At 40.1% G+C, this 16,459-nt stretch overlaps 1 protein-coding gene across 1 annotated transcript in view; it reads right to left on the minus strand.

The window, feature by feature from the left end:
- Nucleotides 1-5,426: 5,426 nt before the first annotated feature.
- slc25a21 (solute carrier family 25 member 21) overlaps nt 5,427-16,459 on the minus strand; it is an 86,384-nt gene continuing 75,351 nt past the window's right edge. The window contains exons 5-11 of the mRNA XM_022750661.1: nt 13,744-13,810; nt 13,003-13,062; nt 9,746-9,853; nt 9,454-9,618; nt 7,673-7,854; nt 6,033-6,085; nt 5,427-5,502 (exon numbers count right to left, since the gene is read on the minus strand). Of these exons, the coding sequence (XP_022606382.1) occupies nt 5,441-5,502; nt 6,033-6,085; nt 7,673-7,854; nt 9,454-9,618; nt 9,746-9,853; nt 13,003-13,062; nt 13,744-13,810 (697 nt within the window). The 3' untranslated portion in view covers nt 5,427-5,440. The remainder of the gene's footprint in view (nt 5,503-6,032; nt 6,086-7,672; nt 7,855-9,453; nt 9,619-9,745; nt 9,854-13,002; nt 13,063-13,743; nt 13,811-16,459) is intronic.

Raw genomic sequence — 16,459 nt, forward strand, 5'->3', positions numbered from 1 at the left:
TGGGAGAGAGAGCGAGAGAGAGAGAGAGAGAGAGAGAGAGAGAGAGTGTGTGTGGGGGAAGAGAGAGGGAGGGGGAGGGGGGAGCGAGAGATGGCGAGGACAGTAGACACCAAGTCTGTCCCCTGTGGCTTCACTTCATTCCCACCGCCTCCTTTCTATGAAGGACTCGGCCCCAGGACCCATATATTGTGCCGCTGTGTGTGTGTGTGACCCCTCCTCCTCCTCCTCCTGCTCCCTGCCATACACACTCAGACCAAAGACACGAGGAATAAACAGTCTGTCAATTTTTTTTTACCACAAACTTGTCTGAAAGAACTTGCAGGACAGGTGTACTGAAGGACTGATGTATGACTGCTACTCCGTCCATCAACACAATTTCTCTCAGATTCTTTACTGCACACTTCTGCAAATGTCTTTGGGCAAAATGGGGTAATGTATAACTTCAAGAATAAGCAATCAAAGAAGAGGGAAAAAAAACTTTGCATTAGTGTTTCAGGGTGCTTATTAATTGCTATTGTTTTTTTTGTTTTTTTTATGTTTGTATGCTTTTTTTGTTGTTGGTGTTATGTTTTGATAAAAGTAACTGTCCTATGGTGCATTGTTTTCCCGCTTCTCTAAAAATGTAGCCTGTGCAAGAGCTCCAGAGAGAAGTTTATTTATTAGATCAAGGTACGTTGAATGAAGTGCAATTAGCCTCACAGACAGCATGGGAATCTCCACGCACGTTTAGACAAAATTGGCATTGGTCTTATGTTGGAGTCTAGAGCAGTAACAATTGACAAATGTTGCACAATGAAATTGAATGTATCTTATTAAATTGTTTGGCTGTTTTTGGTCTTCATGAAGTCTGCCGATTGTTTGGGAGGAAATCCTCAATATTTTTTATTCTGAGAACAGATGAGGTGTAGCACAGCTAGAAATATTCATCTTTCCTGTCTCTCTCTCTTTCTTGCAGTGTAGCTATGCTAAATTCAGGGTGAAGTAGCCTACAGCCTGTTTTACATGAGCAGGAAACTGCTTTTCATAAAAAAAATGTGTGCGTGCATTTTCTATTACCACATTTCATGGCTCATTAGGAAAACTCATCAGAATGAGCGCAGTGTTTGTCACCACATAAAGCCATTCTTTTAATAGCACAGATCAGGTACGTGACCTCTCAAGTACGTTCTGTACAAATTATAATAAGTATTAGCTGAGTGACAAAGAAATGTAATTATATATTTTTTTATTCATGATACAAAATGACATTGGGTGAAATTATAATAGAAAACGCTGTAGCATTATTAAATATACATTTCCTAATTTCACTGTTAATTCATTTGGATGTATAGAAATCACTGCCTTGAGTAAATATCTCATAAGGAAGTGCTTTGATTTTTTTTAGCCCTTTTATCCTGTGGAAATAATAGCAAAGTTCTTCTGTCATTTATTATAATTTCCAATCATTTTAAACTGTTTTATGTGACAAGCAATTTTGCATTGGGGTTTAGGCGCGTGTAAGAGTAAATTAGATCATCACTGTTGCATTACTATGAGATCGGTGTGCTGGGGACTCCCAGACTCCTGGCGTGAGGTGGAGTCCATGTACATTCAAGAGGGCCACAAATAGGCTCATTGGCCTGCGGTCTCCAAGGTCATCAGACATGTGACCCTAACTCGAACCTTCAGCAGCCACAAAAGGACCAACTAGGGCTTGTCAGGGCCAAGCCAACATGTTCATTACAAAAGAAAAGTACGCAGGCCAGCTGACAAATGACATGTTTGCAAAATGATGCAAAAATACTTTCTGAAAGTTTTAAAAGGGGGGAAAGTGAAGAGTAATAAATTACGAGCGAGTCTGGCAGGCCCCGTCTAGCCCTGCAGTGGGAAAGCAGGGGATTTAAACAAAACGGGCTCCAGTGTGGACATGAAGTTGTAGATTGATAACTTGATAAAATTGCTCACCTGCTCTTTTAGAAGGCATTACCTGCTGCTGGGGGTTCAGGAGCTGGTTGCTTTGGTTATGGCTGCACGTTCCCATTCCTCCCGTGTTACAACATAAACAGTCCCTCCATGCGACAGTGTCAACAGTCTTCCCCATGCAAGGGCTGATTTGACTTGGAAAGCACTCTTCCCCGCATCCAGTGGTCACGGACCGTTGCTCAGGGATCGTAGTGTTTCTTTGACCGTATGTGAACCACATCACAGGGACGTGATGATCATACAGTCGCTGTACCAGCCAGTGCTCACGGCCTACCCCCATTTACCATCCACCATCCATCACGTACAGCTAATGATAGTTAACTCTCTGAGTGGCATGAAAAAAGTCGTAACATGCTGTTTTTGTTTTTTTTGTTTTTTTTTTTACCTCAGCCTACACACAACAAGGCCAAACAACTTTTCCTTTCAACTAAGCTACATGAACTGAGCACAGTCTTGTTAGCCTCCTCTGACTCACACAACAAAATTAAAATGTGGTTGTCTTAATTGACACCAGTATTTAAAAAATAGGAACAGTGTGTTTTCTAGACAGGAGGAATAGCTTCTCGAAAGTCTAATAATCCTCGTTCTTGTAGTCTAATGTTGGTCAGCTTTAAGGAAGCAAGGTCTGAAAGGCATAGTTTTAAAAATAGGGGCAGACACGTGTTTATAATTAATGATGTTGAGTCTGACTTCAGTGTCATATGGTTATCTTTACTTCTCCACATGCAATCAGAAACAAGACAGCCATTTGCAGAGTAACACAGAGCAGAGTATGTAACGCTGGGTGGACGCGGCACTTCGTGCGTGTTTCTGCTCAATGAGCATTTTTAAAAGAAGCTGACAACAGCCAGATTGTTTTCTTAATGCCTTAAAACAGCAGAGCTGTGCAGACAGGTGAGTAAAAAAAAGAAAGAAAAAAATCGGTTGTGCTTGGAAAATCACAACATGTCTGGTTCCGTGTCTTTGGTATGTACACATGTGGCTGCCGTGTTCAATCACACTGACATGAATCACTTTTTTTTTTTTTTTTTTTAAACACATGGTGTGAATCCTGGACATTTTAATATACATTAATCATCAGTCATGTCTGCATTGGGAAAGACAGGCACAGCCACGCAGGCCTGTCAGTGTGGAGCCACTTGATTGAAATGTTACGGGTGAAGATGAGGATCATACATGGAGAGGGTGTAAAGAAAATGAGGAGAAGGGGGACTTTGCTACTGAAGATTTATCATCAGCGTGGCGTGCTGGGAATCCAGGTGAAGGGTGGCTGTGTTGCTTAGCTACCATCAATACACGCGGCACATGTTATAAGCTGTCAAGTCTGAAACAAATACACATTCAGCACTCCATTACAGAAAGGACAGGTTAAACGCTTACAATTCGATCAGTCTGCAAGCCACAGTTGTTTGTCTATCACCACAGGCCCCTGGGGCAAAAAAACCAGGAGCCGTTCCATTTTGGTGGAGAGAAACTCCCACATTAATGACGACTGTCAAATGCCAACGTGGCTCAGTATATGCTACTACCAGATGAGGTTAAGATGAGTCTCTTAGAGAGAGAGAGAGAGTAGCAGCCACTACCCCTAAAGGCTGTGCAACAGGTGTGCGTGTTTGCATGTGTGTGTGTGCATATTTGTGTAGGACAGACTGGCAGAGGGAGAGAATGTGTGCGGTAACCCCCCCTAGTCCTGCAGCCGCATTTGAATTTCTTAAGCTTGTTGTTTTAGCTTGCACTAAAGCTATGCTCAGGCAGCGACTCCCCACCACCGAGAGAGAAAAGACTGACACTTGGTTGGCAAGTGCAGCGTCTACTGGCTGACAGGCTCTCAAACAACAAAGTGCTGTGATGGGGGAAAGACGAGGAGGCGGGTGAACAAGTGGTAAACTGATGGAAAGTGATACGCTTACATCAATGCCAAGCTGAAATGCTTCCAGAGAAGACAAACATGCAACAACACAAACTTACGGTTACAGGACACACAAGTGCTCAACCAACGCCCAACACACAGTGAGGAAACAAGTGAGGACTTTAATTTTATTCCTTTTTATTTGTTACCAATACATGTAAGTGGACTGTGCACAAATTCTAACATTTTAAATTTAGAATTAAAAAATGTCAAATTAACAATATTCTTACTAATAAAAGCTTTGGAAATAAAGATTTCATTCTAGTCTCATTTATAGAAGGCACATAAAAGTAACAGTCGTGCAAAAAGATATTAATTGAAAAAAGTTCTGCACCAGGCTGCAACATCAGTGTTTAAAAAATTATTTTACACACATACACTCTCATTAAGCATTATTAGGCAGTATTGTAGCTTATTGCTTCGTTTGAAATACACAGTAAGGCTCAGTATTGTGGTTGCGATCACAGTATGTATTGGCGATCTTGTATGTGTGGTGTACACGAAGACGTATACGTACAGACAGTGTGTATGTGTGCGTATAGACATGTGTGCGTCACTCCACGGCTGTAGTGTGCGTACTGTTGCCAACTTAAAAAAAAAAGATCCTTAATGAGCAGATTACTTTAAGATACGAGTTAAATTGGATGGAGATGGGTGATCCGCGGTGTCCAGCAGAGCTCTGCTCAGGTTGGTCTGCGGCTCTGCTAACATGAACAGCTATATAATGATGATATACACTGAAGTACTCTATTGTGAGTCTAGTTCTTTTTAATTTTGTAAGACTTTTTGTGATTGTCCTATGAACATGCCATCACTCCATTCTGTTTTATTTCATTTGAACATTAAAGCCCATGAAAACCTGATTTCAAATATCAGAAATTTCTCTATAAAATGAAGCATTCATGACTAAAAAAAGAGCAACAATCAGAGTTAAAGTTCAACGTTCATTATCATTATGCTTCATGAGATCGACTCAAGAAGTTAAACAGCCCCTCAACTGTTCAGATTCAGGTTTTGATTTAAATATTGCTTAACTCTGATTGGTTCACAGATGTACGTGACATATTTTTTTTTCCAACCAAGCACCCCCCCAGTAAAAACCAATGAGAAGAGCACACAGAGAAAAACACAAAATACCTAAATGTGTCATGTGAGAAAAAAACAAAACTCTTCTAAATGTGGAAGAAAATATTGTGCTCATTGCAAATAGTAAGAAGGCAATAGAGAAAATGGGTTTTCAGGGCTTTTAAAACTTTTCAATCAATTGTTTTGTTTTTTTGTTTTTTAATATAGAAATGTGTTTTTGAGTTTTCAATTATTGCAGCTTCCTGCAAAAACTAACTTGGACGAAGATGTGAGTTTTTCCTTAGACAGCTGCTTTCTAGAATAAACTGAAATGTTGATTTGGTATTTTGAATAGCAGTATTGCATATTCAAGGTAAACAAACTGACTGACAAAGAAAAACTAATTTGGTCTGACGTTACTGGAGTCAGGTAACGATATTAGCATTGAGGCACAATCCATAAGGCACTCTCGTGGGTTTCCTTTCTTTCCTTTTTTTTTTTTTTTTACCAGTTCTTCTGTAGCCATCCAGATACATACTCATAGACCAATAGCATCACTGCTCCACCTGTAACACAACATCAGAATGGATAAGCAGCATCAGTAGCTACTCGACCAATAGAAACTAACAGTTAGTGTCATGTGATGTAAAATATAGATTCAGAGGAAAGATTTATAGATATTGAATAGATTTACATCAAAAGATTGCAGCCTCTGTATAGAAAGGGAACAGTGTCTCTAGCTCACAATATATCCATTCAAACATTACATAAATATAAAAAAAAAAGATGTTGTTGAGTAAATTATGCAAAATGGTTACAATGAATATGTCTGATAGGAAATAGTCCTCGCCTCATTTGAAGTTGAATGTAGCACTAATGATATTCGGGGAGCTCTGTCTGAATTAATCATTTGAGTTCCTGGGCATTAATTAATTAATTAATTAATTAATTAAATAAATAAGTTTAATTACAAATCTCAAAATCTATTATTCGAACAAGCTCTATCAGACCAGGTTCAAATGCTTTTCACCTGTAACTGACAATCTGTGGTTATAATGACAATTTTAATATCTATATAAAGACATTTTTTGGTTACCTGGTCCAAGCCTCATTATCTTGGGCACCAACCCCTTGTATAGTGCCAGATACCTATAGAACGAGAAAGAGACATTAATATGGTATAATATGGTAAATATTATAGTTACAAGTATGAAAATGTAAAGATCTCATGTAAAGATTTCGTCTTGGTATAGGATATGCTAATCCATGTACGGAGTGGTAAAACATTACAGAGCACACTTACTCAAGCACTGTACTTATTTACAGTTTTGAGGTACTTGTACTTCACTTGAGTTTTTCAATTTTCTACAAATTTATATTTCAACTCCACGACACTTATTTGATAACATCAGTTAGTAGTTACTTTGCAGATTCAAATTCTTAAAGTAAAATATAATCAACAGATAAATTATGATGAATTATTTTAGGTTAAGATAAAATAAAACTTTATTATCCCTGGGGGGAAAAATTCACAATCTACACAGTGGTATTTTAAAGTATTAAAAGTAGCCCCATCTTTACCAACTGAAACATTAAAGCAATGTATCAATGCATACATTATTAAAATCTAATACATTTATATACATTATTCTGAAAAGGGCCAAATTGTAACTGTAAAAAAATGTATTTCTTCACTGTGGTGCTGCTACTTTTCCTTAAGTAAAAAAATGTGAATACTTCTTCCACACATTCCTTTCGTATATGTGTGTGTACTCGTGTACTTGCATGTGAATGTGTAGGTGTGCTTGCCTGTCTGTCTGTCTTCTGGTCTGCCTGCCTCTCACCCAGTCAGGTACATAGTTGAAGTCTAACGGCCAGCGCTGGCGAGTACCTGCCCCTTAATGCTTTCAAGGTGATCAGTGGCTGCCTGCCTCCGCCTCGTGCTCCCTGTCCTGCTCCCTGCCCCCGCCACTGATGGCGTTAATAAGGCTCGACCCACTTCCTCCCTGGCCCTCTGTCTGATTAGATTGACCTGTGGAGCGCCGCGCGGCTCGTTAGGGTCTGCTTAACAACGTCTCCCATAGGGACCACTAATTAGCTGGGACTGTGTTGTGTTAGAGCAGGGGACTGGATGTGGCGGAGGGGGCGGCCTCTATGCACCCCTGCGACGACAACGCTTCAGTGCTGTTCCTGCAGCAGCCCCCAAGGCTCCTGCGTCCACTAACTACAAACATCTCGCTGGCCCTTGTCTAGAGGAGCTGCATGGGGGAAAGTGGAAAGCCTAGGGCAATTGCTAACATAACATAGATCTTTCCTTGAAGCTTCCATTTAGAGCTGTCATTCTCCGAGGCTCGAAAATATGTTAACATTTACTGTACAACTGACAGACTGCAGAAATGTGTGATCACACACGTGGGGAATACAGCCCGGAAATCTAACGTCATTTTTTGGTTTCCATTCATCAGATCACGGCTTTGCATCCAGTTGTTCATGCACCTCCCCTGCAGTTAGTGAGGGAAACTCACACCGCACAATGAAACTCGTCTAACTTGTAGCAGCAGCTGGTACATTTGTCTCCCTGAGCTGGAAAGATAACCAACTATCAGTTCCTAACCAAACAGACAAAGTGGCTCATTAATTCTCGGATGCACCAGTGACAGTGTTTGAAATTTTGTCCTGAGGATTTCCTACTTATTACCCCCCCACCAACACCCCCCACCCCCGCCTTGTTCATACCCTTCCTCCCGGTACACCAAGGCCATGGTCTGGAAGCAGGTGCGGTACTTGATTTCTCCTGGCACTGGCTGGGGGCCTTGGATGCGGCTCTTGGCTACGTCGAAGGGAATGTTCACACAGGAGGAGATGGTCCCAGACACCAGACCAATAGCAAACTTCCTCAGGAACTCGAGGGTAGGGTCCTGTGAAAGAAGAGGAGATACAAGATTAAAATGAAGTATTTGTGTGCGGCTTACATGCAGTGAGCAAGCAGAATTTTACTGGAAACATTTCTAGACACCAGGTGTTAAAGGTAAAGTAGTTGTCAAAGTAAATGGTGACACATTATGTGTGTATGTATGTGAGTGAAAGTGAGGAGGGCATGAGGGGGCTTGTGCATATGATTGCAAAGCTGGCATGAAAGCCCTGATCATTTTATGGTAGCGGGGGGCAGATTAGTGCTTCCTGACTGTGGTGCAGCCTTCTGATTGGCTGAGCAGAAGCACATGTTCTTTGGGGAGCCAAGACAGAGGATTTATAAACAGGGTTCATGCAGGCAGACTGGGGAGGCATATGGGGACAATTTGGGTAATTGGGCTGTGACTCGGCACAGGGGTATTACTGTACCAAAGAAGCCCAGACTCAGAGAGCTCTGACAGCTAATTGGCCAGGATATTTTTACAAATGACAGCAGCCTCTCTGGTCCAGGCCTTTCTCAAGAGGCTGGACACCCTGAGAGTCGAGGTAAATCAACAGCTAATCCCACGTCTTCTGTTTTTTTCAAGTGGGATGTGGGGAAGGGGGTAACGTACCCGCTGCCTAAGTACACCCATCAACCCACTTCCTAACAGCCTTAAGCAAACATCACCTCACACATTCACTTGTGAATGATGGCAGTGTGCTATCTGCCTCTTCTGTACTATTCAAATGGCGATACGAGAGAAGCCTGGGCTCGGCCGGCTGAATTTGACTGCGGACATGTTTGAGTTGCAAGCTCATTGCTCATGTTGCTGACAAAAGAGCTTTGGAGAAATGCCACTATCAGCTCACTCTGTAAGCTGTCAGAGCCCACAATATTTATTCTTTGCTGCCTCAACAATGGCCGTCGTTAGCCTCTCACAAACAGAATCATTCCATCAATGTACATACCGATGGATCATTCCCAAAAGCGACGGCCACAATCTGAGAACAGAGCTATTTGAGTCATCTAGCCACATAATTATCATTCACAGAGGATGACCACTTGGTTCTCTGTACATCATGCGTCACTGGAAAAATGTTGAAAATATAGCAGAGCCTGGGCTCCCACTGTAACCTCCTCTTGAAAATAGTACCGTTGTCTGCTTCCAATTAGTTCATTGGAGTTAATCTAATGCTCCAGTTTGTACATGTGGGACTGGCGTATGGTAACGTTTCCATTAAACAAAATTAACTTTTGTTTGGGCCATCAGGCTCTGCCGGATGTGTAATCTGAGACTTTGAGGATGTTATGATGAATAAACAGACGAGGTATTAGTGGAACTGATCTTACAAGCTCCTCTCTGATTTTTTGCTTCCTCCTTGCTGTGGCATTCAGGCTAACTAATCACACTGTCAAACACTTGCTATTCCCCACTGGCGAGGTGGCTGGGACACGTGCGTATCATATTGCCTGAGGTTAGCGAAAATTTGATGTAGTCAAGGTTACAAACAACAAAGCAAAGCTAAAGAGTGTGTCTGTCACTTGTCTTTGCATTTGTGGGCAACAACCAAGACAGACCTGGAGGTCGGAGTGTGATCATAGATTTTGACTGGCATATTACCGGGTTGGTGGGAATAGCATCCTTGACATTGAAGTAGAAGCCAAAGTAGATCATGTTGAAAACTCCATGGCGTCCCAATGTTGATGTTAATCCTTTATTCAGACCTTTCAGTCCGAAGCCGTCCGTTTTAATGATGCGTCTGGCTTGAGAGAATGAGGACGGTTGCTGAATTGGAGAGAGTGAATTCAAAAGGAGGACATGTCAAGGGTTGATGCAAAACCACTGGGCCTCTCGTGAAATGTGCACATTACCAACACTTTACAAGTTAAGACAGTATTTTATTTCTATCAACCTCTTTGAAGGAATCTCTGTTGGCCTGGAGACTGACTTTCACCACTTCGAATGGATTGACGACAACAGCTTCAGTCAAGCCTGCGCCAAGCCCTGCTGCAGACAGCGCCTGGGGGTGGGGGGTGGGGGGGTGGACATGATTTAGGACTGAGAATGTGGAGTTAATATTTGGGTAGAGACAGAACAGAATAGACAATAAGGAAGACTGCCAATATGTCCGAGCTGAAAGAACCCGCCGCTGAGTCATAGTTTCGTTTTTGAAAACTTGTTCCCCGAGTCTCTTTGTTTTGTTGGAAACGGACATTTGTTTCTGTCACGGCTGTCATTGTTATTCTTTGACAAATGTTTGAGGACGCACAAGACACCTGTGTTTGGTATCATTTGACAAAATGTCAGATGACAGGAGGGAGGACGAAAGAAAGAAATAGGAATGTGAAAAAAGCAGCAAGGCGTTTAAGGCTCATCATCAACAAGGTGGAAAATTAGATTCAACAAAGTCAGAGAGCATAAAAGAATCAATTATTTTCTAACAACCAAAGAGCTTCACTTCATTTAGTAACATCCAATGAGATATAAGATGCAATAAGCACACTTTTTTTTTTTTTTTAATAAATGTATAACCAAAACAAGTAATTAACTATAGATGTAGCAACACTACTTGCATTTTTATGGAGCTGTCTATGTCTGCATGTAAGTGTGTGCATGTGTGCGTGCATGTGAGCTCAGAGAGAAGCGTAATGGGAACATGTCAAGAACGTGTCTATAGCTCATTACTCTTCCTGCCTCTTTATCCTGCTGTCAGAGCCCCGGGACCCATCCTCTCAGACATGCTTCACGATGTTTACACAGCCAGCCAGCCACGTTTTAATTCCTTATTTGTGTTATTACTGTGTGTGTCCTCATTAATCAGAGTGAAGGCATTCAGCTGTGCCATACTGAATAGGGGAGAGAGAGAGAGAGAGAGAGAGCCATTCGGAACCAATCTGTAATTTACTTGCACTAATGATCAGATGTGATTACAGTACTTGATATACACGGGCCTCTGAGGCAAATGGGGTTGGAGGCACTTGAAGAGGAAGAAGAAGATAGTGAGAAGGAGGCGGAAGAGGAGGGAGAAGAGAACATGATGGATGGGACAGGTAAACATTTCTCCACCAATGGCTGTGAAAACAAGCCGAGGATATGCGCTGTGCCGGATGGCCCGAGCGCTCAGTTACAGGTAAGCCATCCATCACAGCTGACACTTGGCTGCCACCTGAATAGCTGGTGTGTGGCGAGCGCACCTCAGCAACACAAATCTGTCGAGCTTAAAACTCTGACTCAATATAACAGAAATTAGTCAAGAAGGATGAAACCACTTGTATACTTATGGCCTGTGGCGTAACCAGTCTCCAGAATTAACAACCGCCAAGTAAACATACAGCAGAGTCTGTTTATTAGGAAAGTGTTATGTATTACATTATTTTGGCTTTAGTTGAAATTAAACAGTATATATGAGGTTTAAGTTACAAAAACAATAGTTAAATGTGTTTGGGGTGTCATTATTATTAGTGGCAAGAATCACTATTTTTTACTGTGGCAAAGCAAGGCAATTTTATTTATACAGCACATCTCATTACAAAAGAACTCAATGTGCTTAACACTAAAGTGCAGACAGTGCTGGACGGTGTGTTTTACTTAAAACTGTAGTCTTGACTGAGACTGTGCTGCAATATAAAACTGAACTTCACTGCAGAACATACAGATCAGACTGTCTGCAGCTTCCAGTTGCAGCTCCATATTTTTTCTCTTTTTCTTCTCACTTTATGTTCAGTAGAATCGCACAAAGTAACGCTGCCTTCCTCCATTTTTGTCAACAGTGCTGATTACACGGTTGTCTTGTTTGAATAAGCTTTATTGGAATTCTCAATGGATTAAACCCACCAGGGATTCCATTATATGCTTATATGTTCAGTGAGAGCACACAACTTGGTCAAATGATCTGTACATTGTGAGCATAACAGCTGCAGGTTTTGGCTGTGCAGAAAGGCCGATAAACATGTGCAGAGTGAGTTAACATAACCTACAAGATTAATAAAAACACACAGTGTTTGCCCAGCTTTAGGTCTGCACTTCAGTCTTATAGTTATTGTGTCATGTCTAATCCAGTGCGATGGAATAAATATCCACAACAAAATTTTCCCGATATTTACAGTACAGACTGCACTCCATTAAAACTTTATTTGCATTAGCTTGTAATGTTTTAAAAAGATTACATTTGAATGTCTTAGTTATATACAGTCATTTTTTTCCTGCTTTCAAATTATGTTTGTGCTAATCACCATTCATTCTCTCACACTGTGAGCCAGTAAAATCAAAACAAAACAAAGCCTCTATAATAAACATGGCTCCATATGAGCTGCCAGTTACACTGGCTTCACACAAGCAGTACCAACCAAAGGTCTTTTCACTTCAGTTATGTGACTGCTCTATTGTGTAGAATAAAGCTTATATAGATTCAGGCCGAGACATGAAGTCATTAGCCAAGATGATCTCCCTGAATGCCAACTACAAACCCAATCATGAAAGATAATGAAAGCTACAGCCCTACAATATAATCATATGTTGCATGGTTCACTCCATTGGCTCCAAGAGGAATGGTACATTTTTAAAGCTATGCAACAGAAGCTAAACTACACTCAAATGTTATTTAAGTTGGTTCATGGAATATTAGTCACCTTTATTATACCATCTATGATACACTTGAATGTGTTAGTCATCAGGGATGTTGTCATATGTACTTAACGCCTAACAAAATTGTTATTCCAGGACTTCATTACTTAATCCCCACTTGAATATTTTTCTTTTTATCCTTTCTAATGTGGGATGACCTTCATTTGAGGCAGTTATCCGCCTTTGAGTCAGTTTTACATTTGTCACAATAATAAACTCCCACAAAATTGTCTTACCACGTCTAACATAAAAATGTCAGATGAATAAATTCTATAAATGTGCTAATGTATGACATGTATACATGTATTTGAACATGAAACGGCAGTGAAAACTGTTTTTACATTTGCATTAATTCATTTTGCTGGTAAGATTATTCTTGGCATTTGTCTTTGTTTTATCAGGAGAACTGAAATGTTGATTTTTCAACATTCTTCCTGGCCCTGTGTGTGTGTGTGTGTGTGTGTGTGTGTGTGTGTGTGTGCGTGTGTGTGTGTGTGTTTATTTTACAGGTGAGAGTGTATTCAGGTGTTTGTGTCAGAGACTTACCACGCCAGGAGACAAAGGGGTCAAATTCAGCAACTTCTTGTATTGCTCAAAGGTGAAAAACTGCAGAGGAAAGATCAGAATAAATGAGCTGTGAGAAAGTCAGTGTATTCCTAAGATGACATCTCTGCACACAAACACACCCACGTATACACAAGGACACAGGCTATTAAAAGTAGCTACCTTAAAAACATACGGAAATGTAAACTTCAGTGAGTATTGTATAAACTGCGTAACGCACAGTCTCAAAAGGAGACACATCACCTGATTTGTTTATCTAAGGGAAGGGCAAAATGCCAACAGAGGTGTTTTAATCGGAGCTTTAATTTGCTTTAATTCTTCGCCCCAGACATTTCTCATCATCAGCCAGCTTTGTTCACTGTGTGAGTGATTACCCCATCTTCTCAGTGTGAGTGCTTATTTTCAAAAGTTCACACATCCTCGTCTCCAGCATCTCATTACATAGCAGCTCCATACCAGGCATCAGGCCCCCTCTGTGCCACGACACACAAAAGGCTGGGCTCAGGGAAAGGCTTGCTGTAGATGCTTGTACGTCAGTATTTGGTGAGCCAACAGAACATTGCAGAGGGTGTCATGTGTTTAATCAACATGTGTGTACCATGTCAGAGCAACTGCGGTTGGAGTGGTTTCAATAGTGGAGCAGTTTACAGTGAAACCAGAGCCTGAGCGTTGCATCACAACCCAAGAAGCTTCGCAAACCAACGTGCACATCCTTCATCTCACCTTGACCGCTCTCTTTGGTGTCTCTGCCACAATCGGAGGTAGGATCCCCTTGTAGAAGCCAAAGATGCTGCAGAGAGAGAAAACAAAATGTTAAAAAATGCTTATCTGATGACTGCTGACTTGTCAAGCTCCACCTGATATTTGGATCAAACAGGTTGTAGCCGAGAACTGAAACAATTAGTTCATTAATTGATTAGTTGATGGACAAAGAAATAATCAAAAATGCCAAATATTACCTAGTTACTGACTGTGCAGATGAGAAGATTTACTGCTCTGCTCTCTCTCTGTCATATGTAAACTGAATATCTTTGGACTGCACAAGAAGACTGGATTTCAAGATGCCACTATATTCTGACATTTTATAGACTGTACAATTAATCCATTAATCAAGAGAACAAAAGTAGAGTAATTAAATAAAAATAGTTGTTAGTTGCATATAATTGTGTTTTAATTTTTTCATTCATTCCATATGTATATTATATTTTTATTATTATAGCTAACCATTTTGTGTACCATCAGTGACAGTTGGCTAAATAACAAAAACACCTCTCTGTAATGCAATACACTTACACAATACACTGATTTTTGGTTTTCCATTGATAAAAATTAATGTAGATTACCTCTATAGATTACACAGCAAAGCAATTATCAAATTCCTCTCATCATATTGTATGAAAATGAATGGAAGCCAATGGCTGCCTGGAACTGTTAAAAACATATGTCCAACAATCTGTTGTACAGCATACATGGTCAGCACAAACGTTAAATATACTTCATTTGTAGTTAAAAGAGTATTCTGGCAATTTAGACCTGTGCTTTAATAATGTTGGAGGACTCACAAGAGACAGATTAAAGAAGATAATGGTCAAGGTTAATACAGCAGTGGCCAAGATATCCTGACTTTCAGTTCCTAGAATGTGTTCAAAGAGCTTTAATTTGCTCACATGCTGGTATGGTCGTTTAACATGGCCCTTTCTCAAAATATTATGGTTCCTGCATCAATCCAGTCTTTAACAATACTGAATATAGACGGCATGACTAATACGAAGCACACAAAATGGAAGCAGAAAGTACTGTACTTTGCTGCTGTTTGGCAGCGTAACTACCAAGATATATTTTCAAACCACAAACCTTGGTAAACATTCTCCACAGGAACTGGTGGAGGAAATGATTTAAGAGTTTATTTCAGCAGTTGATATACTGGATGTTTCAAAAGACGGTAGCTGTATAATTTTAGTCAATTTGGTAGTTTGCCTTTGCTCAATCATACATTCAGCCATGATTTACAGCGTACTTGAAGGCAGGAAAAATAATAAAATGATACAGTGAGTTATGTGTATAGAGATGTATGCCTACATTTAACACAAGCTGTATTTTGTTAGAAATCAATTTTAGGGAGTATATGAACAGAGTAAATGGACAGTTTGATGCCCCTTTAATACGCCTGTTAAAAGACACTTATTTGATGTTTCTAAATTGTACACAAATGTCTTAATGATCTCCCTCTTCAAGTCCTCAGATTATTTATAATTCTATCCATTTTAAACTATATAATTTACAGAAAATAAATCACTTATTAACCTAAAACATATTATAACTACATTTCATTTTTCTTTATAGAGATTGTTTTCACTCATTTGAGGGAAGTAGGGAAATGTAACAAAAGAGAAAGTCATGAATTCCCACTATTGCATGACCAGTCTTTGATGTATACATGTAAGAAGATAGAAGTACATTCGCTGTTTTGCAATGATGGCACAAAGAATGTTTCGTATACATTCAGAAGTGCGTACACATGCATTCCTCAATTTAGTGAAAACATGGGTGGAATGGGTGAACTTGTGTAGTTTACACTAAGAGGACCGGGCAGATGATGTCAGACAAGATATCAATCAAAGAAAATTATGCAGGCACTTAAATGATCTTCAAACCCTACCTATCTGCGATATTTTTGGGCAATAGGAAACAATGGAAGAAGTCATATTTGTTGTTTAGGGCCCAGGAGTGAAACACAGCACACCTGTAGCCCATAATACTTTTGAGTCAGCTGTTGTGTTGATAAACTGTTACTGGAAACAGCAAACTACTTTTCCTGTGTTCTCATTGTTGTTTCCCAGGGTTTGACAAAAGGGAAACAGGAACAGGAAACACAACATCATCTTCTCACATTCATTAACTAAATACAGATGCTCCAGACACAGTAGACATCAATTACATAATTATCTCCTCCCTTGTGCATTTTATACATGAGTAAACATGATATAGTAGCTAAATATGAACCACACACTATGTATAAACACTATTTGGAGTAGGTCTGACAAATTTTGCAACTGTGAAGTAAATCATAATATGTAAAACCACTGTTTCTAAAAACATAAATTCGTAATATTGATTTCAGACAAAACAAAATGAGTAAAGGTGTCCATTTATTTCTAATGGAGCGGAGGGAAAAGTGAACAACCCTATTTCTATAACAAGATTACATGTCAAAAGCTTTTCAGATTCCCACACTTCCTTCCTTCTTTACATTCCTTCATTAAGATGAACATGGGCACTGTAGCTTGTTTTGGGTCAATTCCAAATACAACATCCCGCTGATGTAAATACTTACTAAAGAACCAAATGTGTATTAATCTGTGACTGAACATAGTCCTAGTCCTTGTTTTGACGATGCATATGTTCGGTAAGAATGAATGGGGTTTGGGCTGAGAGCTCC

This window comes from Seriola dumerili, unplaced genomic scaffold, assembly GCF_002260705.1.
Source record: "Seriola dumerili isolate Sdu_G_001 unplaced genomic scaffold, Sdu_1.0 BDQW01000149.1, whole genome shotgun sequence".
In the NCBI taxonomy this organism is placed as follows: Eukaryota; Metazoa; Chordata; class Actinopteri; order Carangiformes; family Carangidae; genus Seriola; species Seriola dumerili.